This window comes from Pimephales promelas, chromosome 11 (genome assembly GCF_988280905.1).
Source record: "Pimephales promelas chromosome 11, fPimPro1.hap1.1, whole genome shotgun sequence".
Lineage (NCBI taxonomy): Eukaryota > Metazoa > Chordata > Actinopteri > Cypriniformes > Leuciscidae > Pimephales > Pimephales promelas.
The window spans coordinates 20526434-20554101 of record NC_142779.1 but is presented as its reverse complement, the minus strand read 5'-3'; the positions used below and the strand labels follow the sequence as shown (position 1 = coordinate 20554101).

Here is a 27668-nt window from a genome sequence, read left to right as displayed (position 1 = left end):
GTGTGTCCCAAACAAAAAGCCTTGTAACAAAGCTTTAAAAATTTGTATTCAGGCACAATGATAGCCTAAATATTAGTACAGAGATGAAACCTCAAGAAATACTTCCTGTTTGTCACTCACATTCTCTACAAAATTATAAACCGTCAGCAAACACCCCCAATCTGGACATTTACTTCATACGAAACAGTGAATCTGCATGAAAAAAGCTTCTGAAACAAAGATTGAACCATCAAGATGTACAATGATTGCTCTATGATTGAAAGCTCTATAGCCTACTGAAGTCCACTTTCCACTCAAAGCTCTTGGAAATGAAACCAATCTTTGCCTGCCATTATTTTGGATAATAGACTATTTCAGATTAAATTGGCTGCTTATGGAAATAGTAAATTCACAATATGTGTTGCAACCAAATTAAAAATGTATTATGGACCCGAGAAGTGTAAGGGCTGCAAGCACTGAAATCGCAGTGGGTGAAGAAAGGGCCTAGATGGTGCAGATGTGCAAATGACATGCCCATTTATGCCAGCTTTGAGAGCAATTTGTGGTTGATGGTTTTGAATGAAGACCCAAAAGAAATATGATGGAAGTTACCAAGGATGCCCAATCTGATGTAAGCAATTACTGAGGTTATCTGAAGCCTGTTGGGACAGATGCATGGTGGGATTGAAATGCATGGTGCTAAAAAGCTCAAAACGATGAGTCTACACTTAGGCTATGTTTATTATGTTGCACAATAATATAGCCTAGCTGGTTAAAATATTTTTAGAGCAATCAAATACCTGTAGACAGAGCGGGAGCCTGAAAATATTTGGGTCGAAGTTAATCTAAAAGTGACATGCAGCATCCAAATTATTATGTTGTCACAAGATACAAACTAATTAAAATTTGGAACTTTGTATAGAGTAGTCCTAATTTGTTGTAAAACAGCAATACATAAGGTTTCTGAGATATTTTGTAAAGAAGTAGGCTATGTGATGACTTTTCTTTTTTAATAATAATGACTTTTCTTATTCTGTCACTCAATTATTTGGAGAAAAATAATTGAAAAAATATATATTTTAATGAATTAAGCCTGCTACATTTATAAACGTATGTAAAACAAAATGTAAATCAAAAAAAGACAAGGAATTACGAGATTATCAGCTTTACGTTACAGTTGTGGGAATTTCTTTAAAATATTATTGAGTAACGTTAGCACAAATGGACTCCCTTGCTGCCTTTTTTAAGTTTAAAAATGTTTTCTTAATCACCAAAAATACAAGTAGAGTTGTTATCTCAGCGTAAACAGCGGCTCACGCGCTGCCGCCTTCCTCGCGCTATTGGTTGAGCGGAACTTCCGTCTGATACCGGAAATGGACGTGGCATGTCAAACTATCAGCAGTCAGTCATCTGTTAGATCTCAGTGATTACCTGTAGTAGTTGCTTTTCTGACTCTCACTCCCATCTGTCTCGTTCTAATGTCCGGATAGCGCTCTCGGAGGCTCAGCGGGGGTGATGGGGGTGTTTTGGCGCTGGTTTTGGGGCTTGATTTGGTTCGGAGTGTCTGCAAATCGTGCAGGATCTCCTGTGTTTTCTGATGAGATCCCCTTCAAAATCAAATGGCCCGGATCAGACTTCACCCTGGTGAGTACAAACATCTAATAAACTCAGATATTTCGCATGACAGCTGTAAATACAGCCTAGCATATGCTGTTTGTTTAATTGTCAGCTTGTTGGCTATGGTCGCTTCATAACAACTGGACGTGTCCTTGTTTGTTTTGAAATGTCTTGTAGTGTGTTAAAGGGATAGTTCACCCCAACATTAACGTTTTGTCATTATTTACTCACTTTCATGTTATTCCAAAGCTGTTTGAGTTTATCTCTTCTGCTGAACACAAAAGAAGGTATTTTTTAAAGAATGTTGGTAACCAGACAGCTGACGGCACCCATTGAGTTCTATTGTATTTTTGTTTACTATGGAAGTCAATGGGTGCCATCAACTGTCTGACTGAATTATGTTGGTTTATTTCTCTGGTACTGTGGACATGGATTTTGTTATTGATTTTTGCAGAAGTTAAATATGTTATAATGTTCCTTTTCATTGCACAGTCAACATCTGGGGGCCTGTACAGAAAAGATAACTATGTTATTATGACAACTGCGGAAAAAGAAAAGTACAAGTGTTTATTGCCATCTTTGTCCAGCAATCAGGAGGTATGGTTATGCATGGCAGATTTTAAATTACAATTATCTTGAGCTATTCTATGTATTCATTTAGTTAAGTTTTATTTTACTTAATTCTCGTTTGAAGGATGATGTGAAGGAGTATAGCGGACCGAGTCCAGCCATGCTACTGGAGCCGTTATTCAAACAGAGCAGCTGCTCCTACAGAGTGAGTTTCATGTCTCACTTTCTGTATATCTGAGTGACTGACTTTATAAATATGCTTGACTAGTTTCACATAATATGTCTAGGTCACATTTCCCCCCAAAAAACAAAATAAGATATTATGTGTCTTTGCTTTTGTTGATCTTTTCCTAGTCATATGAGGTACTTTTATTGTGGCCACAATTCGGCCTTCTGACTGGCTTATCAACATATGTGTCTTGCAGATCGAGTCATACTGGACATATGAAGTGTGCCATGGGAAGCATATACGGCAGTACCATGAGGAGAAGGAGACGGGGCAGGTAAAACCACTGTTTTTAATGCGATCTGTTTAAGAACATGGCAGGTCCTTATTGCGTTCCTTGTATTGTGTTAGGAATGCATATGTTACCACTCAAAAGTTTGTGAAAGATGTCTAATACTCACTAAGGCTGCATTCATTTGATAGTGAATACAGTAAAAACATTGTGAAATATTAATTCAATTTAAAATAACTGTTTTCTATTTTAATAAATCTGAAAATGTAAATTTAGATCCTTCAGAGATCATTCTAAATATGCTGATTGTGTGATTAATAAACATTACTTATTAGTATCAATCATATTATCTTAAAATGTCGTTTTTTTTTTAATAACAATGTGAAATAAACTATTTTGATCAATGTAATGCATCCTTGCTGAATAAAAGCATTTTTTTTTTAAATCTTACTGACCCCAATCTTTTGAATGGTAGATTGTGTGTAGTATTAAGATATTTAATTAAGAAGTAATATAAACATTTCAGTGGTCTTATTAGTCTCTGTTCCCTCAGAAGATCAACGTTCAGGAATACTATCTGGGGACCATGAATAAAAAAGAGAGTGCAGGTTGGGCAATTTTTAAGCTTAAGATGGTATTTTTTTGCTTTACATGTTCTGTCAATTGTTTCATGTATTTTATCTGCTCCTTAGAGTCAGAAACTGATCAATCTGGAGACCCTGAAAAAGAAGCATCAGACACAGAGGTTTGTCACTGTTTGACATGCAGATAGTAAATGTGTGTGACATGAGTTTTTTTTTAAACTCTCTGTGGGTTCCCAGGTGCCAACGAAGAATATAGAAGGTCAGCTCACGCCATACTTTCCGGTTGAGATGGGACATGGGACCGAATGCTCTGTGAGACAGAATGAACCTCGCACTACCACAGTGCTGTATGTCTGCCACCCGGAGGCGAAGCACGAGATCCTCACAATCGCTGAGGTCGTCAGCTGTCAGTATGAAGTGGTGGTGCTCACACCTCTCCTCTGTCCTCACCCCAATTACAGGTACACACACAAAAACATTCAGCTCAATCAAGATTTCACTTTTAAAATCAGTTTTTCGGAGATTATCCTACTAAATAAGTGCATAAATAAATAGTTATTGGTTTCTGTTGTCTAGTATATACTTGTGAATAGTTTATCCATGTGACGATGACATACGTATCACATAAATATGATAACGTCACAAGGCCCATTCTCACAAAGAATCAAATTAAAAAGTCATACTTATCATTTGAAAGATGATGGAACACAGAAAGTAAAGTATGATTATATTTCCCTCTTACAGTGCATTTTAAAAAGCAAAATAATAATAGTAAATAAAAAATATATACATACACACAAATTTCACATAGTTTTTTTTTCCAACAAAATAAGTGCATAAATATTAGTTCTTGATTTCTATCTATGTGTTTCTATCATATATAATACCATATGATAATGTCATAAAGCCTGTTCTCACCAAGCAACAATGGAACAAACAAGTGAAGCTAATCACAGACATGAAGTCTTTTCATACAGCAAGTGAAATGATAAATGCTCTTTCACATGCTTTAATGCGAGACAAACCCATTTAACACTGTTTTTAATCACTTTAATTCAAAATTTAACCTATATGATGATATAGGTTTCACTCATTGTAGTGTGTTTTAGCTTTTAGAGTCCCAAGTGTTCATGGTAATATATTTTTATTCCTTTGTGACCCATTTCTCCTCAGGTTCAAGTCCTCCCCAGTGAACGACATCTTTTGTCAGGCTCTGGGTGGTTCCCCTCTCAGACCTCAGAGTCTGTCCCAGCTGGATCGTGAACAGGAAGAGCTGCTCAAACCACCGTTCAGCTCAAGCATCGAACGGGACTTGAGGGGATCCAGGGTGAGTCTGGACCTTCCCTTTATCTTCTGCATTTACATTTAAAAATGGTAATGATTCATTGCTACTATAAGTAGTTTCGAAAAGACTCAAGTTGGTGGTCAAATTAAAGAACATTAACAATTATATGAAAAATGTTGTATGAACAAAAATCATTATATTAATGTACAAATATTTTAAAATATAATAATTTCTCTTTGCTAAGGAGGACAAACTTCCTGTGAAGGAAGAGGCGTATACCTCTACCCATAAGCCCCTGACAGTGGGCGGTCAAGCCCAGGTCACCGTTGGCACGACTCACATCTCTCGTCTAACTGATGAACAGCTGATCAAGGAGTTTCTGAGCGGCTCGTACTGTCTGCATGGGGTGAGGGCGGATAGATTTCTCTTCTGTTTCTGTTTATCTTTTAGTTGGGTTCCCAGCTCAACATATTTTTCTTTTTTTGTCCTAGGGGGTTGGATGGTGGAAGTATGAGTTTTGTTATGGAAAACATGTACACCAGTATCATGATGTAAGAGTTTTGAAATCATTGAATTATTTATAAATTATAACATTTTCCAGTATTGTTTAATTGTTTGGATTATGAAAGATGGTAAATTGCAGGTTGTGCTTTTGGTTGAAGGATAAAGAGCAAGGGAAGAACATTGTGGTGGTGGGAAGCTGGAACACTGAGGATCATATAAACTGGGCCAAGAAAAATGTGGCACGATCTTATCATTTAAAAGACGATGGAGTGCAGAAAGTCAAGTATGATTATATTTACCTCACATACACACACATTTATATACATTTATCTATCTATCTATCTATCTATCTATCTATCTATCTATCTATCTATCTATCTATCTATCTATCTATCTATCTATCTATCTATCTATCTATCTATCTATCTATCTATCTATCTATCTATCTATCTATTTATCTATCTCTCTATCTCTCTATCTCTCTACCTATCTATCTATCTCTCTATCTATATATATATACACCTAAATATACACACTCTGTATAATATGTATATATATATATATATAGACCATTTCACAAGATGTAAACAACACTGGCCCAGAAGCACTTCCTGTTTCAGTTTTTTAACACTACATAAAAGCTGGGATAAAATACAACCAACAGAACATTTAAAACTGAATCAAAAAGTTAAACAAACATCTTTAAGATGTTTTCTTTACATGTGAAATAAAGAAAACAGTTACAAACTGAAACAGGAAGTGCTTCTGGACCAGTGTTGTTTACATCTTGTGGTCTATATGTATACATATGTATATTAATACAAATGTGTGTCTCATGCTCACTAAAGCTGTATTTCATTAAGTATATTGCAAAAGCAGTAATATTGTGAAATATTATTACAATTCAAAATAACTAAAACATTTCAACATACTTAATTCTTCATTTCAGTCTTCAGTGTCACATGATCCTTCAGAAATTGTTATAATATGCTGATTTGCTGCTTAAGAAAAATTTCTTGTTAAAATGTTGAAAATGGTTGTGCTGCTTGATATAAATTCCTATACTGTATGTGTATATATATCATCATCAGGATCGTTTCTCACTTCTATGGCCATGGAGATGTTTGCGACCTAACAGGGAAACCGAGACAGGTTGTAGTCAAGCTTAAGTGAGTTACCCACACTTCATGATGCCATGTGAATTTCCGGTTTTGTGAATGCCGCCACTAACGCCTACCCGTTCTGTCTCAGGTGTAAGGAGTCAGACTCTCCTCATGCTGTTACAGTTTACATGCTGGAACCTCAGACCTGTCAGTATATTCTTGGGGTGAGTGGCAAACAGAATGACAATGAGATTTGACCCGCAATTTTGATTTTAATAATTATGCAGCCCTAGATGTTTCCAGTGAATGCGAATGTTACAGAAAGAGATGGTTTCATTTGAATAACCCATGTCCTGCTTATCATTCTGCCACAGGTTGAGTCTCCTGTAATATGCAAGATCTTGGACACTGCAGATGAAAATGGATTTCTTTCAATCCCTAGCTAGCCTGCATGATTGGTACCGAGATGGAGGAACAATTGCTTGAAGAAGAGGGAGAGATAAACGTCTGAAAGTCTGGTTCAATAGATCATGAAAATAACATGGACATCCTGAACCTCAGACCTCAACCTTTTGAGAAAGTCCCACACTGACTGCACTTTCTCTTGTGAAGAAGACTAAAGGAGATTTGGTGAAACTTTTAAACCTGGAGATGCAGCTAGGACTGAATTCTCGATATTTTATTGACAAATCTCGAACCTGTTGTTGAATATTTTTGTTTGGCCTTTTTTTCATGCTTTGTAACATTTAGATGGCTGGCAGTTCTTTAAAATCTAATCTAATGATTCATTTGTTCTGGTAATCAATTAATATACAAGATGGTCAGCTGTTTTAAGTATACATTATTTATTTTGTCCAACTTCCCATTAACAATGTGCAGCTGGAGATGGTTATTATTAAGTTTTTAAAAGAGACTCAAGTCATTGGTGGCAAGGGAAATACACTGTCTTATATGCAAAGGAAATTGAATGTAATTAAACATTTTTTGGAAATCAAATCGAGTTATGTACAGTAATTTTGATTATCCTCACTTAAATGTAATCACTCATGTTTTTCTCAAATGTACTCTTTCACCTAGTATACATAGTATTTGGTGAAGGGCTCCTCTTAAACAAATTCATATCAAGACAGATTATTTCATTGCATTGACTGCAATGCTGGTTGTTACTCAGCATGCATGTTTAGTTGAATTTCATAAAAGATTCATACTCATTTTAATGAATACTCTTAGTGTTTATTTCAAGGTACATTTACTTGAGAAGCATAATGACTTATTTATACTCAAAACAAGATTTTTTTTATTGTCAAAAACGATTACTCTAGTAAATGTATCTTGAAATAAGAATGTTTAGGCCATTTTTGTACAGGACCATTTTTGCAGTGTAAATTAAATACCTTTCCTCCTTTGTCCATTTATGATACAATGAAATTATTTTTCTGGGTAAAATCATTAGGGCATTATTCAATATAACAGAAAAAAAAACTATTTCTTAAGGAGAAATAAACATTCCTTTGCTAAATATTAGGAAATGGCCAGAAGGTCCATTTACTTACACTAGGTGGTGCTAGTGTCTCTTTCTGTGGATAGGCTTTGTTCACAGAGAACTAAAGTTCTTACATAACATTCATCATTTGCTTAGACATGAATACCTAAAAAAAAACAAAAAAAAAACTGACTGACAAAGCAAACTACAGTGCACAATAAATATCTGCTTTCAAAGGATAATGAAGGTGTCAAGATACACTTGCAAAACATTTAATAAGTTCATATATAAAATGTAGGATGTTTCACAAATACATAATCTGAGCGAAGACTATTACATGAAAATGCCATGTCAATGTAAAAATAGAACATCCTTTAGTCCAGAAAACAACATTAACAACAAATTTGGGGAAAGCGACAACTAGTTGTAAAAGTCCCGTTTTCTTTTAATTGGATACTCGATGCACATTGTCTCTTGAGCAAAACACCACAAGCAAACAATATAAATGCTCCCCAAGCAGTATGACGTTCCACAGCTCAGACTGATGGGATGGGAATCTGATTAGCCGACGTGCTGTCAAAGTCCTGCAGCGCCTCCTGGTGGGTGTGGTAGTGCATAGCCACGTAGCTTTTGGCAAAGGCTGTGGTTTGAGAGTTGACCGGCTGTAGGCTGTTGGGGGAACTCGGTGCTGCTGACGGACTGCTGTTATAGATACTGTAATAGGGCTCTATGCGAGTGTTGATGGGCGTAGATGTGCTCGGGGGTCGGGGCTTGCGTCCAGCGGTGGCACAGGGACTAGGCATGCTGTCCCGGGAGTGACTGGGTCCGCAAGCCTGGTCAACCAGTTTCCTCTGGGGCTTGGGTGAGAGCATGTACGCCGAGTTGGTCTCGTGGTGCGAGGACTTGTTGCGGTTGACTTCCAGACTTCCCTTGCCCATAGCGTGCAGGCGTGTCTTGTGCTTGCAGCACAGGAAGCCCAGGGTGACCCACTGAAGGCAGCAGAGCACACGGCGACGCAGACCAGCACTGTTGCGCGAGTACACGAAGGGGTTGATCCCAGACTTCAGGAAAATGAGGGCGAATCCGCAGAGCTCGAACTGGTAGTGGACGAAGCTGCTCTCCTGTGACACCATGTCTTGCGCCAAGGAGATACCTAGTGGTAGACAGCACAACAGCACGGAGATGATGATCACCACGCACGTCACCACAGCCTTCGAATCCTTGGCCGTAGCCAAGTTGACGGTGGAGACCAGCTGGCAGCAGGTTGCTCCAGTGGCGGCCCCGGGCACGAGGGGCTGGTTGGCCCTCCTGGTGAAGGGGTGCGTCTGGACATGCTGGAGCTTGTTGTACGTCTGGTTGCGGTACAGAGAGGGCACCTGCACTGTGCACTGCATATCCTCAAAACCGGCTGTGATGAGCGGCGGATGAGAAGCAGGCGGACGCGTCGCGTCCACCGTGATGATGGGACACTTCCGTACCTGTGCATTCTTCCTCAAAGCCTGAGCGATCATAAGGTAGGAAATCGAAACCACACCAACACAGAAAGCAAAGTCTGCAATGTATACATACAATACTAACTTGGCCTTGTTGCCAGTAAGACCAAAGTGAGGCAGGCAAGGCCCGGAGCTCCTGGGATACGCTCGCAAGGTGACCAATGCCGCCAGTGTGAAACTGGTGGTCCATAGGAGGGCTGTGAGGGCCAGAGTACAGGGGAACGAGGCCGTACGGTTGGGCTGCTGACCCAGGACCATGCGGAGCCGATGCAGGGCGATCACAGCCACCGTTTCGAGGGACATAATAATGAAGCCTGAGCTGGTGAGGTGAAAGGCAAAGCAGAAGCCCTTGGACACTCCGCCGCTGGCATCTCCAGCATCCAGAAAGAGCACCAGTGCAAACATGGGCGCAGTGACGCAGCAAATGAACAGGTCACAGAAAGACAGGTTGAGGATCATGAAGTCAAAGTTGGTGCGGAACTTGCGGAACGCCGGGTCGAAGAAGGACAAGAAGACCACCAAGTTGCCATAAGAACCGAGACAAAATATGAGGACCAACAGGAAGGAGCAGGAGGCGAGGGTAGCTGTGTGGATTAAGGCCCAGCCGCTCGAAGAAGCAGACTGGCTCTGGGAGCTGTTGAAGCCCCGAGGTTTCACAAACTCAGCCAGGTCCAAAGGCCAGGCTGTGCTGTTCATGGTACACATGGGGATGCAAAGTGGTCACAGCATCAGAGTGTTGCCCATGTTGCCTTTAGGTCACACAAGAGCGAGCTAATACTCCCATTGTGCAGTTAGTTCATGACAGACCCTTTGGATTGCTGCAAGGACACAAAGAATGAGGAAATATTGATTAGTAATAAACAATACGAAGCATTAAGTAAGGCCTAATTGTAACTCAATAAATTAACATAAAAATGACCACATGTCAATGGCCAAGTGGCTTTTGATCCATTCAATGGATTCGTTTTAATCTATATGATATCTTTATCATAACTTGATGCACACATTATTAGGATTTTCTATAAAAACAGAATCACAATGGCAAGGAGGCGGCCCGTGATTGGCTGTGGAGCAGATACTGCAAGCCATGGCTCTGCTGCAAGCCATCTGATTACCAAAGCCTTACCACGCAACGTCCAAATTACAAATTACACAAATTAGCCCTGTTATTTAGTGGCACTTTCCCTTGTAATATTCCATGCATTATCATGGAATCATTATCATTAATAGAGACGTTCGCAAAGACCCGCCTTTTTTAGTATGTGACGAGTCACGAGCCAGGCGGGTCTCACGAGTCACGCATATCATGTTCACTCACGCAGTGAAAAATACATCGCGGGGCAAAAAGACTAACGTTACACCGAGTGATTACGAGAGAGAGTTCAAAGCAGCTTACTGATGATATGAAACAAAGTCTCAACTTTCAAATATTGTAATTTAAGTAATTTAAACAATACCGTTTTCAAGTTTATATCCACGGCCCTCTATCAGAATCCAGAGTTTTGGGAAGATTGGAGAAACTTAATTTTTCGCCCAAAAAAAAAAAAACGTAAGGGGTACCACTGTCGTTTTTTTTTTTCGGGCCGAATTTTTGAGTTTCGATATCTCAGCTCTGGAAGGGGCTAGAGCCTCAATTTTTGCACTCAGGTCTAAGTCTCATGGCCCTCTATCAGACTCCAGAGTTTTGGGAAGATTGGAGAAACTTAATTTTTCGCCCCAAAAAAAAAAAACCGTAAGGGGTACCACTGTCGTTTTTTTTTTTCGGGCCGAATTTTTGAGTTTTGATATCTCAGCTCTGGAAGGGGCTAGAGCCTCCATTTTTGCACTCAGGTCTAAGTCTCATGGCCCTCTATCAGAATCCAGAGTTTTGGGAAGATTGGAGAAACTTAATTTTTCGCCCAAAAAAAAAAAAACGTAAGGGGTACGTACCACTGTCGTTTTTTTTTTTCGGGCCGAATTTTTGAGTTTCGATATCTCATCTCTGGAAGGGGGTAGAGCCTCCATTTTTGCACTCAGGTCTAAGTCTCATGGCCCTCTATCAGAATCCAGAGTTTTGGGAAGATTGGAGAAACTTAATTTTTCGCCCAAAAAAAAAAAAAACGTAAGGGGTACCACTGTCGTTTTTTTTTACGGGCCGAATTTTTGAGTTTCGATATCTCAGCTCTGGAAGGGGCTAGAGCCTCCATTTTTGCACTCAGGTCTAAGTCTCATGGCCCTCTATCAGAATCCAGAGTTTTGGGAAGATTGGAGAAACTTAATTTTTCGCCCAAAAAAAAAAAAACGTAAGGGGTACCACTGTCGTTTTTTTTTCGGGCCGAATTTTTGAGTTTCGATATCTCATCTCTGGAAGGGGCTAGAGCCTCCATTTTTGCACTCAGGTCTAAGTCTCATGGCCCTCTATCAGAATCCAGAGTTTTGGGAAGATTGGAGAAACTTAATTTTTCGCCGAAAAAAAAAAAACGTAAGGGGTACCACTGTCGTTTTTTTTTCGGGCCGAATTTTTGAGTTTCGATATCTCAGCTCTGGAAGGGGCTAGAGCCTCCATTTTTGCACTCAGGTCTAAGTCTCATGGTCCTCTATCAGAATCCAGAGTTTTGGGAAGATTGGAGAAACTTAATTTTTCGGCCAAAAAAAAAAAACGTAAGGGGTACCACTGTCGTTTTTTTTTTCGGGCCGAATTTTTTAATTTTGGTATCTCAGCTCTGGAAGGGGCTAGAGCCTCCATTTTTGCACTCAGGTCTAAGTCTCATGGCCCTCTATCAGAATCCAGAGTTTTGGGAAGATTGGAGAAACTTAATTTTTCGCCCAAAAAAAAAAAACGTAAGGGGTACCACTGTCGTTTTTTTTTCGGGCCGAATTTTTGAGTTTCGATATCTCAGCTCTGGAAGGGGCTAGAGCCTCCATTTTTGCACTCAGGTCTAAGTCTCATGGCCCTCTATCAGAATCCAGAGTTTTGGGAAGATTGGAGAAACTTAATTTTTTGCCGAAAAAAAAAAACGTAAGGGGTACCACTGTCGTTTTTTTTTCGGGCCGAATTTTTGAGTTTTGATATCTCAGCTCTGGAAGGGGCTAGAGCCTCCATTTTTGCACTCAGGTCTAAGTCTCATGGCCCTCTATCAGAATCCAGAGTTTTGGGAAGATTGGAGAAACTTAATTTTTCGCCCAAAAAAAAAAAACGTAAGGGGTACCACTGTCGTTTTTTTTTCGGGCCGAATTTTTTAATTTTGGTATCTCAGCTCTGGAAGGGGCTAGAGCCTCCATTTTTGCACTCAGGTCTAAGTCTCATGGCCCTCTATCAGAATCCAGAGTTTTGGGAAGATTGGAGAAACTTAATTTTTCGCCCAAAATAAAAAAAAACGTAAGGGGTACCACTGTCGTTTTTTTTCGGGCCGAATTTTTGAGTTTCGATATCTCAGCTCTGGAAGGGGCTAGAGCCTCCATTTTTGCACTCAGGTCTAAGTCTCATGGCCCTCTATCAGAATCCAGAGTTTTGGGAAGATTGGAGAAACTTAATTTTTCGCCCCCCCCAAAAAAAACCTAAGGGGTACCACTGTCTTTTTTTTTTTCGGGCCGAATTTTTGAGTTTCGATATCTCAGCTCTGGAAGGGGCTAGAGCCTCCATTTTTGCACTCAGGTCTAAGTCTCATGGCCCTCTATCAGAATCCAGAGTTTTGGGAAGATTGGAGAAACTTAATTTTTCGCCCAAAAAAAAAAAACATAAGGGGTACCACTGTCGTTTTTTTTTCGGGCCGAATTTTTGAGTTTTAATATCTCAGCTCTGGAAGGGGCTAGAGCCTCCACTTTTGCACTCATGTCTAAGTCTCATGGCCCTCTATCAGAATCCAGAGTTTTGGGAAGATTGGAGAAACTTAAATTTTCGCCCAAAAAAAAAAACGTAAGGGGTACCACTGTCGTTTTTTTTTCGGGCCGAATTTTTGAGTTTCGATATCTCAGCTCTGGAAGGGGCTAGAGCCTCCATTTTTGCACTCAGGTCTAAGTCTCATGGCCCTCTATCAGAATCCAGAGTTTTGGGAAGATTGGAGAAACTTGATTTTTCGCCGAAAAAAAAAAAAACATAAGGGGTACCACTGTCGTTTTTTTTTGGGCCGAATTTTTGAGTTTTGATATCTCAGCTCTGGAAGGGGCTAGAGCCTCCATTTTTGCACTCAGGTCTAAGTCTCATGGCCCTCTATCAGAATCCAGAGTTTTGGGAAGATTGGAGAAACTTAATTTTTCGCCCAAAAAAAAAAAATGTAAGGGGTACCACTGTCGTTTTTTTTTTCGGGCCGAATTTTTGAGTTTCGATATCTCAGCTCTGGAAGGGGCTAGAGCCTCCATTTTTGCACTCAGGTCTAAGTCTCATGGCCCTCTATCAGAATCCAGAGTTTTGGGAAGATTGGAGAAACTTAATTTTTCGCCCAAAAAAAAAAAACGTAAGGGGTACCACTGTCGTTTTTTTTTCGGGCCGAATTTTTTAATTTTGGTATCTCAGCTCTGGAAGGGGCTAGAGCCTCCATTTTTGCACTCAGGTCAAAAGTATCATGGCCCTCTATCAGAATCCAGAGTTTTGGGAAGATTGGAGAAACTTAATTTTTCGCCCAAAAAAAAAAAACGTAAGGGGTACCACTGTCGTTTTTTTTTTCGGGCCGAATTTTTGAGTTTCGATATCTCAGCTCTGGAAGGGGCTAGAGCCTCCATTTTTGCACTCAGGTCTAAGTCTCATGGCCCTCTATCAGAATCCAGAGTTTTGGGAAGATTGAAGAAACTTAATTTTTCGCCCAAAAAAAAAAACATAAGGGGTACCACTGTCGTTTTTTTTTCGGGCCGAATTTTTGAGTTTTGATATCTCAGCTCTGGAAGGGGCTAGAGCCTCCATTTTTGCACTCAGGTCTAAGTCTCATGGCCCTCTATCAGAATCCAGAGTTTTGGGAAGATTGGAGAAACTTAATTTTTCGCCCAAAAAAAAAAAACGTAAGGGGTACCACTGTCGTTTTTTTTTCGGGCCGAATTTTTGAGTTTCGATATCTCAGCTCTGGAAGGGGCTAGAGCCTCCATTTTTGCACTCAGGTCTAAGTCTCATGGCCCTCTATCAGAATCCAGAGTTTTGGGAAGATTGGAGAAACTTAATTTTTTGCCGAAAAAAAAAAAAACGTAAGGGGTACCACTGTCGTTTTTTTTCGGGCCGAATTTTTGAGTTTTGATATCTCAGCTCTGGAAGGGGCTAGAGCCTCCATTTTTGCAGTCAGGTCTAAGTCTCATGGCCCTCTATCAGAATCCAGAGTTTTGGGAAGATTGGAGAAACTTAATTTTTCGCCCAAAAAAAAAAAACGTAAGGGGTACCACTGTCGTTTTTTTTTCGGGCCGAATTTTTTAATTTTGGTATCTCAGCTCTGGAAGGGGCTAGAGCCTCCATTTTTGCACTCAGGTCTAAGTCTCATGGCCCTCTATCAGAATCCAGAGTTTTGGGAAGATTGGAGAAACTTAATTTTTCGCCCAAAAAAAAAAAACGTAAGGGGTACCACTGTCGTTTTTTTTCGGGCCGAATTTTTGAGTTTCGATATCTCAGCTCTGGAAGGGGCTAGAGCCTCCATTTTTGCACTCAGGTCTAAGTCTCATGGCCCTCTATCAGAATCCAGAGTTTTGGGAAGATTGGAGAAACTTAATTTTTCGCCCCCCAAAAAAAAAACCTAAGGGGTACCACTGTCGTTTTTTTTTTTCGGGCCGAATTTTTGAGTTTCGATATCTCAGCTCTGGAAGGGGCTAGAGCCTCCATTTTTGCACTCAGGTCTAAGTCTCATGGCCCTCTATCAGAATCCAGAGTTTTGGGAAGATTGGAGAAACTTAATTTTTCGCCCCAAAAAAAAACGTAAGGGGTACCACTGTCGTTTTTTTTTTCGGGCCGAATTTTTGAGTTTCGATATCTCAGCTCTGGAAGGGGCTAGAGCCTCCATTTTTGCACTCAGGTCTAAGTCTCACGGCCCTCTATCAGAATCCAGAGTTTTGGGAAGATTGGAGAAACTTAATTTTTCGCCCCCCAAAAAAAAAACCTAAGGGGTACCACTGTCGTTTTTTTTTTCGGGCCGAATTTTTGAGTTTCGATATCTCAGCTCTGGAAGGGGCTAGAGCCTCCATTTTTGCACTCAGGTCTAAGTCTCATGGCCCTCTATCAGAATCCAGAGTTTTGGGAAGATTGGAGAAACTTAATTTTTCGCCCCAAAAAAAAACGTAAGGGGTACCACTGTCGTTTTTTTTTTCGGGCCGAATTTTTGAGTTTCGATATCTCATCTCTGGAAGGGGCTAGAGCCTCCATTTTTGCACTCAGGTCTAAGTCTCATGGCCCTCTATCAGAATCCAGAGTTTTGGGAAGATTGGAGAAACTTAATTTTTCGCCCAAAAAAAAACAAAAACGTAAGGGGTACCACTGTCGTTTTTTTTTTCGGGCCGAATTTTTGAGTTTCGATATCTCAGCTCTGGAAGGGGCTAGAGCCTCCATTTTTGCACTCAGGTCTAAGTCTCATGGCCCTCTATCAGAATCCAGAGTTTTGGGAAGATTGGAGAAACTTAATTTTTCGCCCAAAAAAAAAAACATAAGGGGTACCACTGTCGTTTTTTTTTCGGGCCGAATTTTTGAGTTTTAATATCTCAGCTCTGGAAGGGGCTAGAGCCTCCACTTTTGCACTCAGGTCTAAGTCTCATGGCCCTCTATCAGAATCCAGAGTTTTGGGAAGATTGGAGAAACTAAAATTTTCGCCCAAAAAAAAAAACGTAAGGGGTACCACTGTCGTTTTTTTTTCGGGCCGAATTTTTGAGTTTCGATATCTCAGCTCTGGAAGGGGCTAGAGCCTCCATTTTTGCACTCAGGTCTAAGTCTCATGGCCCTCTATCAGAATCCAGAGTTTTGGGAAGATTGGAGAAACTTGATTTTTCGCCGAAAAAAAAAAAACATAAGGGGTACCACTGTCGTTTTTTTTTTTGGGCCGAATTTTTGAGTTTTGATATCTCAGCTCTGGAAGGGGCTAGAGCCTCCATTTTTGCACTCAGGTCTAAGTCTCATGGCCCTCTATCAGAATCCAGAGTTTTGGGAAGATTGGAGAAACTTAATTTTTCGCCCAAAAAAAAAAAATGTAAGGGGTACCACTGTCGTTTTTTTTTTCGGGCCGAATTTTTGAGTTTCGATATCTCAGCTCTGGAAGGGGCTAGAGCCTCCATTTTTGCACTCAGGTCTAAGTCTCATGGCCCTCTATCAGAATCCAGAGTTTTGGGAAGATTGGAGAAACTTAATTTTTCGCCCAAAAAAAAAAAACGTAAGGGGTACCACTGTCGTTTTTTTTTCGGGCCGAATTTTTAAATTTTGGTATCTCAGCTCTGGAAGGGGCTAGAGCCTCCATTTTTGCACTCAGGTCAAAAGTATCATGGCCCTCTATCAGAATCCAGAGTTTTGGGAAGATTGGAGAAACTTAATTTTTCGCCCAAAAAAAAAAAAACGTAAGGGGTACCACTGTCGTTTTTTTTTTCGGGCCGAATTTTTGAGTTTCGATATCTCAGCTCTGGAAGGGGCTAGAGCCTCCATTTTTGCACTCAGGTCTAAGTCTCATGGCCCTCTATCAGAATCCAGAGTTTTGGGAAGATTGAAGAAACTTAATTTTTCGCCCAAAAAAAAAAAACATAAGGGGTACCACTGTCGTTTTTTTTTCGGGCCGAATTTTTGAGTTTTGATATCTCAGCTCTGGAAGGGGCTAGAGCCTCCATTTTTGCACTCAGGTCTAAGTCTCATGGCCCTCTATCAAAATCCAGAGTTTTGGGAAGATTGGAGAAACTTAATTTTTCGCCCCAAAAAAAAAAACGTAAGGGGTACCACTGTCGTTTTTTTTTCGGGCCGAATTTTTGAGTTTCGATATCTCATCTCTGGAAGGGGCTAGAGCCTCCATTTTTGCACTCAGGTCTAAGTCTCATGGCCCTCTATCAGAATCCAGAGTTTTGGGAAGATTGGAGAAACTTAATTTTTCGCCGAAAAAAAAAAACGTAAGGGGTACCACTGTCGTTTTTTTTTTCGGGACGAATTTTTGAGTTTCGATATCTCAGCTCTGGAAGGGGCTAGAGCCTCCATTTTTGCACTCAGGTCTAAGTATCATGGCCCTCTATCAGAATCCACAGTTTTGGGAAGATTGGAGAAACTTAATTTTTCGCCCAAAAAAAAAAAAAAAAAAACGTAAGGGGTACCACTGTCGTTTTTTTTTGGGCCGAATTTTTGAGTTTCGATATCTCAGCTCTGGAAGGGGCTAGAGCCTCCATTTTTGCACTCAGGTCTAAGTCTCATGGCCCTCTATCAAAATCCAGAGTTTTGGGAAGATTGGAGAAACTTAATTTTTCGCCCAAAAAAAAAAAACGTAAGGGGTACCACTGTCGTTTTTTTTTCGGGCCGAATTTTTGAGTTTCGATATCTCATCTCTGGAAGGGGCTAGAGCCTCCATTTTGCACTCAGGTCTAAGTCTCATGGCCCTCTATCAGAATCCAGAGTTTTGGGAAGATTGGAGAAACTTAATTTTTTGCCGAAAAAAAAAAAACGTAAGGGGTACCACTGTCGTTTTTTTTTCGGGCCGAATTTTTGAGTTTCGATATCTCAGCTCTGGAAGGGGCTAGAGCCTCCATTTTGCACTCAGGTCTAAGTCTCATGGCCCTCTATCAGAATCCAGAGTTTTGGGAAGATTGGAGAAACTTAATTTTTTGCCGAAAAAAAAAAACGTAAGGGGTACCACTGTCGTTTTTTTTTCGGGCCGAATTTTTGAGTTTTGATATCTCAGCTCTGGAAGGGGCTAGAGCCTCCATTTTTGCACTCAGGTCTAAGTCTCATGGCCCTCTATCAGAATCCAGAGTTTTGGGAAGATTGGAGAAACTTAATTTTTCGCCCCAAAAAAAAAAACATAAGGGGTACCACTGTCGGTTTTTTTTCGGGCCGAATTTTTGAGTTTCGATATCTCAGCTCTGGAAGGGGCTAGAGCCTCAATTTTTGCACTCAGGTCTAAGTCTCACGGCCCTCTATCAGAATCCAGAGTTTTGGGAAGATTGGAGAAAATTAATTTTTCGCCCCAAAAAAAAAAAACATAAGGGGTACCACTGTCGTTTTTTTTTTCGGGCCGAATTTTTGAGTTTCGATATCTCAGCTCTGGAAGGGGCTAGAGCCTCCATTTTTGCACTCAGGTCTAAGTCTCATGGCCCTCTATCAGAATCCAGAGTTTTGGGAAGATTGGAGAAACTTAATTTTTCGCCCAAAAAAAAAAAAACGTAAGGGGTACCACTGTCGTTTTTTTTTTCGGGCCGAATTTTTGAGTTTAGAATTTTTGAGTTTTAGATTTTTGAGTTTCAGCTCTGAATTTTCCAGAGCTGATATCTCAGCTCTGGAAGGGGCTAGAGCCTCCATTTTTGCACTCAGGTCTACGTCTCATGGCCCTCTATCAGAATCCAGCGTTTTTGGAAGATTGGAGAAACTCAAAAATTCGGCCCGAAAAAAAAAACGACAGTGGTACCCCTTATTTTTTTTTTTTGGGCGAAAAATTAAGTTTCTCCAATCTTCCCAAAACTCTGGATTCTGATAGATGGCCATGAGACTTAGACCTGAGTGCAAAAATGGAGGCTCTAGCCCCTTCCAGAGCTGAGATATCGAAACTCAAAAATTCGGCCCGAAAAAAAAAAACGACAGTGGTACCCCTTACGTTTTTTTTTTTGGGCGAAAAATTAAGTTTCTCCAATCTTCCCAAAACTCTGGATTCTGATAGAGGGTCATGAGACTTAGACCTGAGTGCAAAAATGGAGGCTCTAGCCCCTTCCAGAGCTGAGATATCGAAACCCAAAAATTCGGCCCGAAAAAAAAACGACAGTGGTACCCCTTACGTTTTTTTTTTTGGGCGAAAAATTAAGTTTCTCCAATCTTCCCAAAACTCTGGATTCTGATAGAGGGTCATGAGACTTAGACCTGAGTGCAAAAATGGAGGCTCTAGCCCCTTCCAGAGATGAGATATCGAAACTCAAAAATTCGGCCCGAAAAAAAAAACGACAGTGGTACACCTTACGTTTTTTTTTTTTGGGCGAAAAATTAAGTTTCTCCAATCTTCCCAAAACTCTGAATTCTGATAGAGGGCCATGAGACTTAGACCTGAGTGCAAAAATGGAGGCTCTAGCCCCTTCCAGAGCTGAGATATCAAAACTCAAAAATTCGGCCCGAAAAAAAAACGACAGTGGTACCCCTTACGTTTTTTTTTTTGGGCGAAAAATTAAGTTTCTCCAATCTTCCCAAAACTCTGGATTCTGATAGAGGGCCATGAGACTTAGACCTGAGTGCAAAAATTGAGGCTCTAGCCCCTTCCAGAGCTGAGATATCGAAACTCAAATATTCAGCCCGAAAAAAAAAAACGACAGTGGTACCCCTTACGTTTTTTTTTTTTTGGGCGAAAAATTAAGTTTCTCCAATCTTCCCAAAACTCTGGATTCTGATAGAGGGCCATGAGACTTAGACCTGAGTGCAAAAAATGGAGGCTCTAGCCCCTTCCAGAGCTGAGATATCAAAACTCAAAAATTCGGCCCGAAAAAAAAAACGACAGTGGTACCCCTTATGGTTTTTTTTTTGGGCGAAAAATTAAGTTTCTCCAATCTTCCCAAAACTCTGGATTCTGATAGAGGGCCATGAGACTTAGATCTGAGTGCAAAAATGGAGGCTCTAGCCCCTTCCAGAGCTGAGATATCGAAACTCAAAAATTCGGCCCGAAAAAAAAACGACAGTGGTACCCCTTACGTTTTTTTTTTTTGGGCGAAAAATTAAGTTTCTCCAATCTTCCCAAAACTCTGGATTCTGATAGAGGGCCATGAGACTTAGACCTGAGTGCAAAAATGCAGGCTCTAGCCCCTTCCAGAGCTGAGATATCGAAACTCAAAAATTCGGCCCGAAAAAAAAACGACAGTGGTACCACTTACGTTTTTTTTTTGGGGCGAAAAATTAAGTTTCTCCAATCTTCCCAAAACTCTGGATTCTGATAGAGGGCCATGAGACTTAGACCTGAGTGCAAAAATGGAGGCTCTAGCCCCTTCCAGAGCTGAGATATCGAAACTCAAAAATTCGGCCCGAAAAAAAAAACGACAGTGGTACCCCTTACGTTTTTTTTTTTTGGGCGAAAAATTAAGTTTCTCCAATCTTCCCAAAACTCTGGATTCTGATAGAGGGCCATGAGACTTAGACCTGAGTGCAAAAATGGAGGCTCTAGCCCCTTCCAGAGATGAGATATCGAAACTCAAAAATTCGGCCCGAAAAAAAAAACGACAGTGGTACCCCTTACGTTTTTTTTTTGGGCGAAAAATTAAGTTTCTCCAATCTTCCCAAAACTCTGGATTCTGATAGAGGGCCATGAGACTTAGACCTGAGTGCAAAAATGGAGGCTCTAGCCCCTTCCAGAGATGAGATATCGAAACTCAAAAATTCGGCCCGAAAAAAAAACGACAGTGGTACCCCTTACGTTTTTTTTTTTGGGCGAAAAATTAAGTTTCTCCAATCTTCCCAAAACTCTGGATTCTGATAGAGGGCCATGAGACTTAGACCTGAGTGCAAAAATGGAGGCTCTAGCCCCTTCCAGAGCTGAGATATCAAAACTCAAAAATTCGTTCCGAAAAAAAAAACGACCGTGGTACCCCTTATGTTTTTTTTTTTTGGGCGAAAAATTAAGTTTCTCCAATCTTCCCAAAACTCTGGATTCTGATAGAGGGCCATGAGACTTAGACCTGAGTGCAAAAATGGAGGCTCTAGCCCCTTCCAGAGCTGTGATATCGAAACTCAAAAATTCGGCCCGAAAAAAAAAACGACAGTGGTACCCCTTACGTTTTTTTTTTTTCGGGCGAAAAATTAAGTTTCTCCAATCTTCCCAAAACTCTGGATTCTGATAGAGGGCCATGAGACTTAGACCTGAGTGCAAAAATGGAGGCTCTAGCCCCTTCCAGAGCTGAGATATCAAAACTCAAAAATTCGGCCCGAAAAAAAAACGACAGTGGTACCCCTTACGTTTTTTTTTTGGGGCGCAAAATTAAGTTTCTCCAATCTTCCCAAAACTCTGGATTCTGATAGAGGGCCATGAGACTTAGACCTGAGTGCAAAAATCGAGGCTCTAGCCCCTTCCAGAGCTGAGATATCGAAACTCAAAAATTCGGCCCGAAAAAAAACGACAGTGGTACCCCTTACGTTTTTTTTTTAGGCGAAAAATTAAGTTTCTCCAATCTTCCCAAAACTCTGGATTCTGATAGAGGGCCATGAGACTTAGACCTGAGTGCAAAAATGGAGGCTCTAGCCCCTTCCAGAGCTGAGATATCGAAACTCAAAAATTCGTCCCGAAAAAAAAAAACGACAGTGGTACCCCTTACGTTTTTTTTTTGGGGCGAAAAATTAAGTTTCTCCAATCTTCCCAAAACTCTGGATTCTGATAGAGGGCCATGAGACTTAGACCTGAGTGCAAAAATGGAGGCTCTAGCCCCTTCCAGAGATGAGATATCGAAACTCAAAAATTCGGCCCGAAAAAAAAAACGACAGTGGTACCCCTTACGTTTTTTTTTTGGGCGAAAAATTAAGTTTCTCCAATCTTCCCAAAACTCTGGATTCTGATAGAGGGCCATGAGACTTAGACCTGAGTGCAAAAATGGAGGCTTTAGCCCCTTCCAGAGATGAGATATCGAAACTCAAAAATTCGGCCCGAAAAAAAAAACGACAGTGGTACCCCTTACGTTTTTTTTTTGGGCGAAAAATTAAGTTTCTCCAATCTTCCCAAAACTCTGGATTCTGATAGAGGGCCATGAGACTTAGACCTGAGTGCAAAAATGGAGGCTCTAGCCCCTTCCAGAGATGAGATATCGAAACTCAAAAATTCGGCCCGAAAAAAAAACGACAGTGGTACCCCTTACGTTTTTTTTTTTGGGCGAAAAATTAAGTTTCTCCAATCTTCCCAAAACTCTGGATTCTGATAGAGGGCCATGAGACTTAGACCTGAGTGCAAAAATGGAGGCTCTAGCCCCTTCCAGAGCTGAGATATCAAAACTCAAAAATTCGTTCCGAAAAAAAAAACGACCGTGGTACCCCTTATGTTTTTTTTTTTTGGGCGAAAAATTAAGTTTCTCCAATCTTCCCAAAACTCTGGATTCTGATAGAGGGCCATGAGACTTAGACCTGAGTGCAAAAATGGAGGCTCTAGCCCCTTCCAGAGCTGAGATATCGAAACTCAAAAATTCGGCCCGAAAAAAAAAAACGACAGTGGTACCCCTTACGTTTTTTTTTTTTCGGGCGAAAAATTAAGTTTCTCCAATCTTCCCAAAACTCTGGATTCTGATAGAGGGCCATGAGACTTAGACCTGAGTGCAAAAATGGAGGCTCTAGCCCCTTCCAGAGCTGAGATATCAAAACTCAAAAATTCGGCCCGAAAAAAAAACGACAGTGGTACCCCTTACGTTTTTTTTTTGGGGCGCAAAATTAAGTTTCTCCAATCTTCCCAAAACTCTGGATTCTGATAGAGGGCCATGAGACTTAGACCTGAGTGCAAAAATCGAGGCTCTAGCCCCTTCCAGAGCTGAGATATCGAAACTCAAAAATTCGGCCCGAAAAAAAACGACAGTGGTACCCCTTACGTTTTTTTTTTTAGGCGAAAAATTAAGTTTCTCCAATCTTCCCAAAACTCTGGATTCTGATAGAGGGCCATGAGACTTAGACCTGAGTGCAAAAATGGAGGCTCTAGCCCCTTCCAGAGCTGAGATATCGAAACTCAAAAATTCGTCCCGAAAAAAAAAACGACAGTGGTACCCCTTACGTTTTTTTTTTGGGGCGAAAAATTAAGTTTCTCCAATCTTCCCAAAACTCTGGATTCTGATAGAGGGCCATGAGACTTAGACCTGAGTGCAAAAAATGGAGGCTCTAGCCCCTTCCAGAGCTGAGATATCAAAACTCAAAAATTTGGCCCGAAAAAAAAACGACAGTGGTACCCCTTGTTTTTTTTTTTGGGCGAAAAATTAAGTTTCTCCAATCTTCCCAAAACTCTGGATTCTGATAGAGGGCCATGAGACTTAGACCTAAGTGCAAAAATGGAGGCTCTAGCCCCTTCCAGAGCTGAGATATCGAAACTCAAAAATTCGGCCCAAAAAAAAAAACGACAGTGGTACCCCTTACGTTTTTTTTTTTTGGGCGAAAAATTAAGTTTCTCCAATCTTCCCAAAACTCTGGATTCTGATAGAGGGCCATGAGACTTAGACCTGAGTGCAAAAATGGAGGCTCTAGCCCCTTCCAGAGCTGAGATATCAAAACTCAAAAATTCGTCCCGAAAAAAAAACGACAGTGGTACCCCTTATGGTTTTTTTTTTGGGCGAAAAATTAAGTTTCTCCAATCTTCCCAAAACTCTGGATTCTGATAGAGGGCCATGAGACTTAGACCTGAGTGCAAAAATGGAGGCTCTAGCCCCTTCCAGAGCTGAGATATCGAAACTCAAAAATTCGGCCCGAAAAAAAAAACGACAGTGGTACCCCTTACGTTTTTTTTTTTGGGGCGAAAAATTAAGTTTCTCCAATCTTCCCAAAACTCTGGATTCTGATAGAGGGCCATGAGACTTAGACCTGAGTGCAAAAATGGAGGCTCTAGCCCCTTCCAGAGCTGAGATATCAAAACTCAAAAATTCGGCCCGAAAAAAAAAACGACAGTGGTACCCCTTATGGTTTTTTTTTGGGGCGAAAAATTAAGTTTCTCCAATCTTCCCAAAACTCTGGATTCTGATAGAGGGCCATGAGACTTAGACCTGAGTGCAAAAATGGAGGCTCTAGCCCCTTCCAGAGCTGAGATATCGAAACTCAAAAATTCAGCCCAAAAAAAAAAAACGACAGTGGTACCCCTTACGTTTTTTTTGGGGGGCGAAAAATTAAGTTTCTCCAATCTTCCCAAAACTCTGGATTCTGATAGAGGGCCATGAGACTTAGACCTGAGTGCAAAAATGGAGGCTCTAGCCCCTTCCAGAGCTGAGATATCAAAACTCAAAAATTCGGCCCGAAAAAAAAACGACAGTGGTACCCCTTACGTTTTTTTTTTTGGGTGAAAAATTAAGTTTCTCCAATCTTCCCAAAACTCTGGATTCTGATAGAGGGCCATGAAACTTAGACCTGAGTGCAAAAATGGAGGCTCTAGCCCCTTCCAGAGCTGAGATATCGAAACTCAAAAATTCAGCCCAAAAAAAAAAAACGACAGTGGTACCCCTTACGTTTTTTTTGGGGGGCGAAAAATTAAGTTTCTCCAATCTTCCCAAAACTCTGGATTCTGATAGAGGGCCATGAGACTTAGACCTGAGTGCAAAAATTGAGGCTCTAGCCCCTTCCAGAGCTGAGATATCGAAACTCAAATATTCGGCCCGAAAAAAAAAACGACAGTGGTACCCCTTACGTTTTTTTTTTTGGGCGAAAAATTAAGTTTCTCCAATCTTCCCAAAACTCTAGATTCTGATAGAGGGCCATGAGACTTAGACCTGAGTGCAAAAAATGGAGGCTCTAGCCCCTTCCAGAGCTGAGATATCAAAACTCAAAAATTCGGCCCGAAAAAACAAACAAACAGTGGTACCCCTTATGGTTTTTTTTTGGGCGAAAAATTAAGTTTCTCCAATCTTCCCAAAACTCTGGATTCTGATAGAGGGCCATGAGACTTAGATCTGAGTGCAAAAATGGAGGCTCTAGCCCCTTCCAGAGCTGAGATATCGAAACTCAAAAATTCGGCCCGAAAAAAAAAAACGACAGTGGTACCCCTTACGTTTTTTTTTTTTTTTGGGCGAAAAATTAAGTTTCTCCAATCTTCCCAAAACTCTGGATTCTGATAGAGGGCCATGAGACTTAGACCTGAGTGCAAAAATGGAGGCTCTAGCCCCTTCCAGAGATGAGATATCGAAACTCAAAAATTCGGCCCGAAAAAAAAACGACAGTGGTACCCCTTACGTTTTTTTTTTGGGGCGAAAAATTAAGTTTCTCCAATCTTCCCAAAACTCTGGATTCTGATAGAGGGCCATGAGACTTAGACCTGAGTGCAAAAAATGGAGGCTCTAGCCCCTTCCAGAGCTGAGATATCAAAACTCAAAAATTCGGCCCGAAAAAAAAAACGACAGTGGTACCCCTTATGGTTTTTTTTTTTGGGCGAAAAATTAAGTTTCTCCAATCTTCCCAAAACTCTGGATTCTGATAGAGGGCCATGAGACTTAGACCTGAGTGCAAAAATGGAGGCTCTAGCCCCTTCCAGAGCTGAGATATGTCGAAACTCAAAAATTCGGCCCGAAAAAAAAAACGACAGTGGTACCCCTTACGTTTTTTTTTTTTGGGCGAAAAATTAAGTTTCTCCAATCTTCCCAAAACTCTGGATTCTGATAGAGGGCCATGAGACTTAGACCTGAGTGCAAAAATGGAGGCTCTAGCCCCTTCCAGAGCTGAGATATCAAAACTCAAAAATCCGGCCCGAAAAAAAAACGACAGTGGTACCCCTTACGTTTTTTTTTTGGGGCGCAAAATTAAGTTTCTCCAATCTTCCCAAAACTCTGGATTCTGATAGAGGGCCATGAGACTTAGACCTGAGTGCAAAAATGGAGGCTCTAGCCCCTTCCAGAGCTGAGATATCGAAACTCAAAAATTCGGCCCGAAAAAAAAACGACAGTGGTACCCCTTACGTTTTTTTTTTTGGGGCGAAAAATTAAGTTTCTCCAATCTTCCCAAAACTCTGGATTCTGATAGAGGGCCATGAGACTTAGACCTGAGTGCAAAAAATGGAGGCTCTAGCCCCTTCCAGAGCTGAGATATCAAAACTCAAAAATTCGGCCCGAAAAAAAAACGACAGTGGTACCCCTTATGGTTTTTTTTTTGGGTGAAAAATTAAGTTTCTCCAATCTTCCCAAAACTCTGGATTCTGATAGAGGGCCATGAGACTTAGACCTGAGTGCAAAAATGGAGGCTCTAGCCCCTTCCAGAGCTGAGATATCGAAACTCAAAAATTCGGCCCAAAAAAAAAACGACAGTGGTACCCCTTATGGTTTTTTTTTGGGCGAAAAATTAAGTTTCTCCAATCTTCCCAAAACTCTGGATTCTGATAGAGGGCCATGAGACTTAGACCTGAGTGCAAAAATGGAGGCTCTAGTCCCTTCCAGAGCTGATATATCGAAACTCAAAAATTCGGCCCGAAAAAAAAAACGACAGTGGTACCCCTTACGTTTTTTTTTTTGGGGCGAAAAATTAAGTTTCTCCAATCTTCCCAAAACTCTGGATTCTGATAGAGGGTCATGAGACTTAGACCTGAGTGCAAAAATGGAGGCTCTAGCCCCTTCCAGAGCTGAGATATCAAAACTCAAAAATTCGGCCCGAAAAAAAAAACGACAGTGGTACCCCTTATGGTTTTTTTTGGGGGCGAAAAATTAAGTTTCTCCAATCTTCCCAAAACTCTGGATTCTGATAGAGGGCCATGAGACTTAGACCTGAGTGCAAAAATGGAGGCTCTAGCCCCTTCCAGAGCTGAGATATCGAAACTCAAAAATTCGGCCCAAAAAAAAAACGACAGTGGTACCCCTTACGTTTTTTTTTGGGGGCGAAAAATTAAGTTTCTCCAATCTTCCCAAAACTCTGGATTCTGATAGAGGGCCATGAGACTTAGACCTGAGTGCAAAAATGGAGGCTCTAGCCCCTTCCAGAGCTGAGATATCGAAACTCAAAAATTCGGCCCGAAAAAAAAATGACAGTGGTACCCCTTACGTTTTTTTTTTGGGGCGAAAAATTAAGTTTCTCCAATCTTCCCAAAACTCTGGATTCTGATAGAGGGCCATGAGACTTAGACCTGAGTGCAAAAATGGAGGCTCTAGCCCCTTCCAGAGCTGAGATATCGAAACTCGAAAATTCGGCCCGAAAAAAAAATGACAGTGGTACCCCTTACGTTTTTTTTTTGGGGCGAAAAATTAAGTTTCTCCAATCTTCCCAAAACTCTGGATTCTGATAGAGGGCCATGAGACTTAGACCTGAGTGCAAAAATGGAGGCTCTAGCCCCTTCCAGAGCTGAGATATCGAAACTCAAAAATTCGGCCCGAAAAAAAAAACGACAGTGGTACTCCTTACGTTTTTTTTTTTGGCCGAAAAATTAAGTTTCTCCAATCTTCCCAAAACTCTGGATTCTGATAGAGGGCCATGAGACTTAGACCTGAGTGCAAAAAATGGAGGCTCTAGCCCCTTCCAGAGCTGAGATATCAAAACTCAAAAATTCGGCCCGAAAAAAAAACGACAGTGGTACCCCTTATGGTTTTTTTTTTGGGCGAAAAATTAAGTTTCTCCAATCTTCCCAAAACTCTGGATTCTGATAGAGGGCCATGAGACTTAGACCTGAGTGCAAAAATGGAGGCTCTAGCCCCTTCCAGAGCTGAGATATCGAAACTCAAAAATTCGGCCCAAAAAAAAAAACGACAGTGGTACCCCTTACGTTTTTTTTTTTGGGCGAAAAATTAAGTTTCTCCAATCTTCCCAAAACTCTGGATTCTGATAGAGGGCCATGAGACTTAGACCTGAGTGCAAAAATGGAGGCTCTAG

General features: G+C 40.9%; 2 protein-coding genes across 3 annotated transcripts in view; one reads left to right on the top strand and one right to left on the bottom strand.

Moving 5' to 3' along the window:
- The first annotated feature begins 1338 nt into the window (after positions 1-1338).
- erlec1 (endoplasmic reticulum lectin 1) lies at positions 1339-7096 on the top strand. Of its 2 annotated transcripts, none has more exons than XM_039656242.2 (14): positions 1339-1623; positions 2089-2193; positions 2291-2371; positions 2592-2669; positions 3181-3232; positions 3317-3369; positions 3446-3669; positions 4382-4535; positions 4738-4899; positions 4985-5044; positions 5156-5280; positions 6089-6166; positions 6249-6324; positions 6475-7096. In XM_039656242.2, exons 1-14 carry the CDS (start codon positions 1495-1497, stop codon positions 6544-6546), a joined length of 1449 nt encoding a protein of 482 aa, XP_039512176.1. In that variant the 5' UTR covers positions 1339-1494; the 3' UTR covers positions 6547-7096. The 2 variants fall into 2 exon arrangements, with proteins under 2 accessions (XP_039512176.1, XP_039512175.1); XM_039656241.2 differs by having other exon boundaries at positions 1340-1623; positions 3178-3232.
- A 743-nt stretch (positions 7097-7839) lies between these two features.
- Positions 7840-27668, bottom strand: part of gpr75 (G protein-coupled receptor 75) — a 28729-nt gene continuing 8900 nt past the window's right edge. The window contains exon 2 of the mRNA XM_089117160.1: positions 7840-9894. Within this exon, the coding sequence (XP_088973286.1) occupies positions 8120-9781 (1662 nt within the window). The 5' untranslated portion in view covers positions 9782-9894 and the 3' untranslated portion in view covers positions 7840-8119. The remainder of the gene's footprint in view (positions 9895-27668) is intronic.

Excerpts from the sequence above, each read along its gene's own strand:
- erlec1 (XM_039656241.2), top strand. The coding sequence starts at position 1,495 with ATGGGGGTGTTTTGGCGCTGGTTTTGGGGCTTGATTTGGTTCGGAGTG. Across the intron at positions 1,624-2,088 it reads CCGGATCAGACTTCACCCTG|TCAACATCTGGGGGCCTGTA; the intron begins GTGAGTACAAAC and ends TTCATTGCACAG. Across the intron at positions 5,045-5,155 it reads ATGTACACCAGTATCATGAT|GATAAAGAGCAAGGGAAGAA; the intron begins GTAAGAGTTTTG and ends TTTTGGTTGAAG.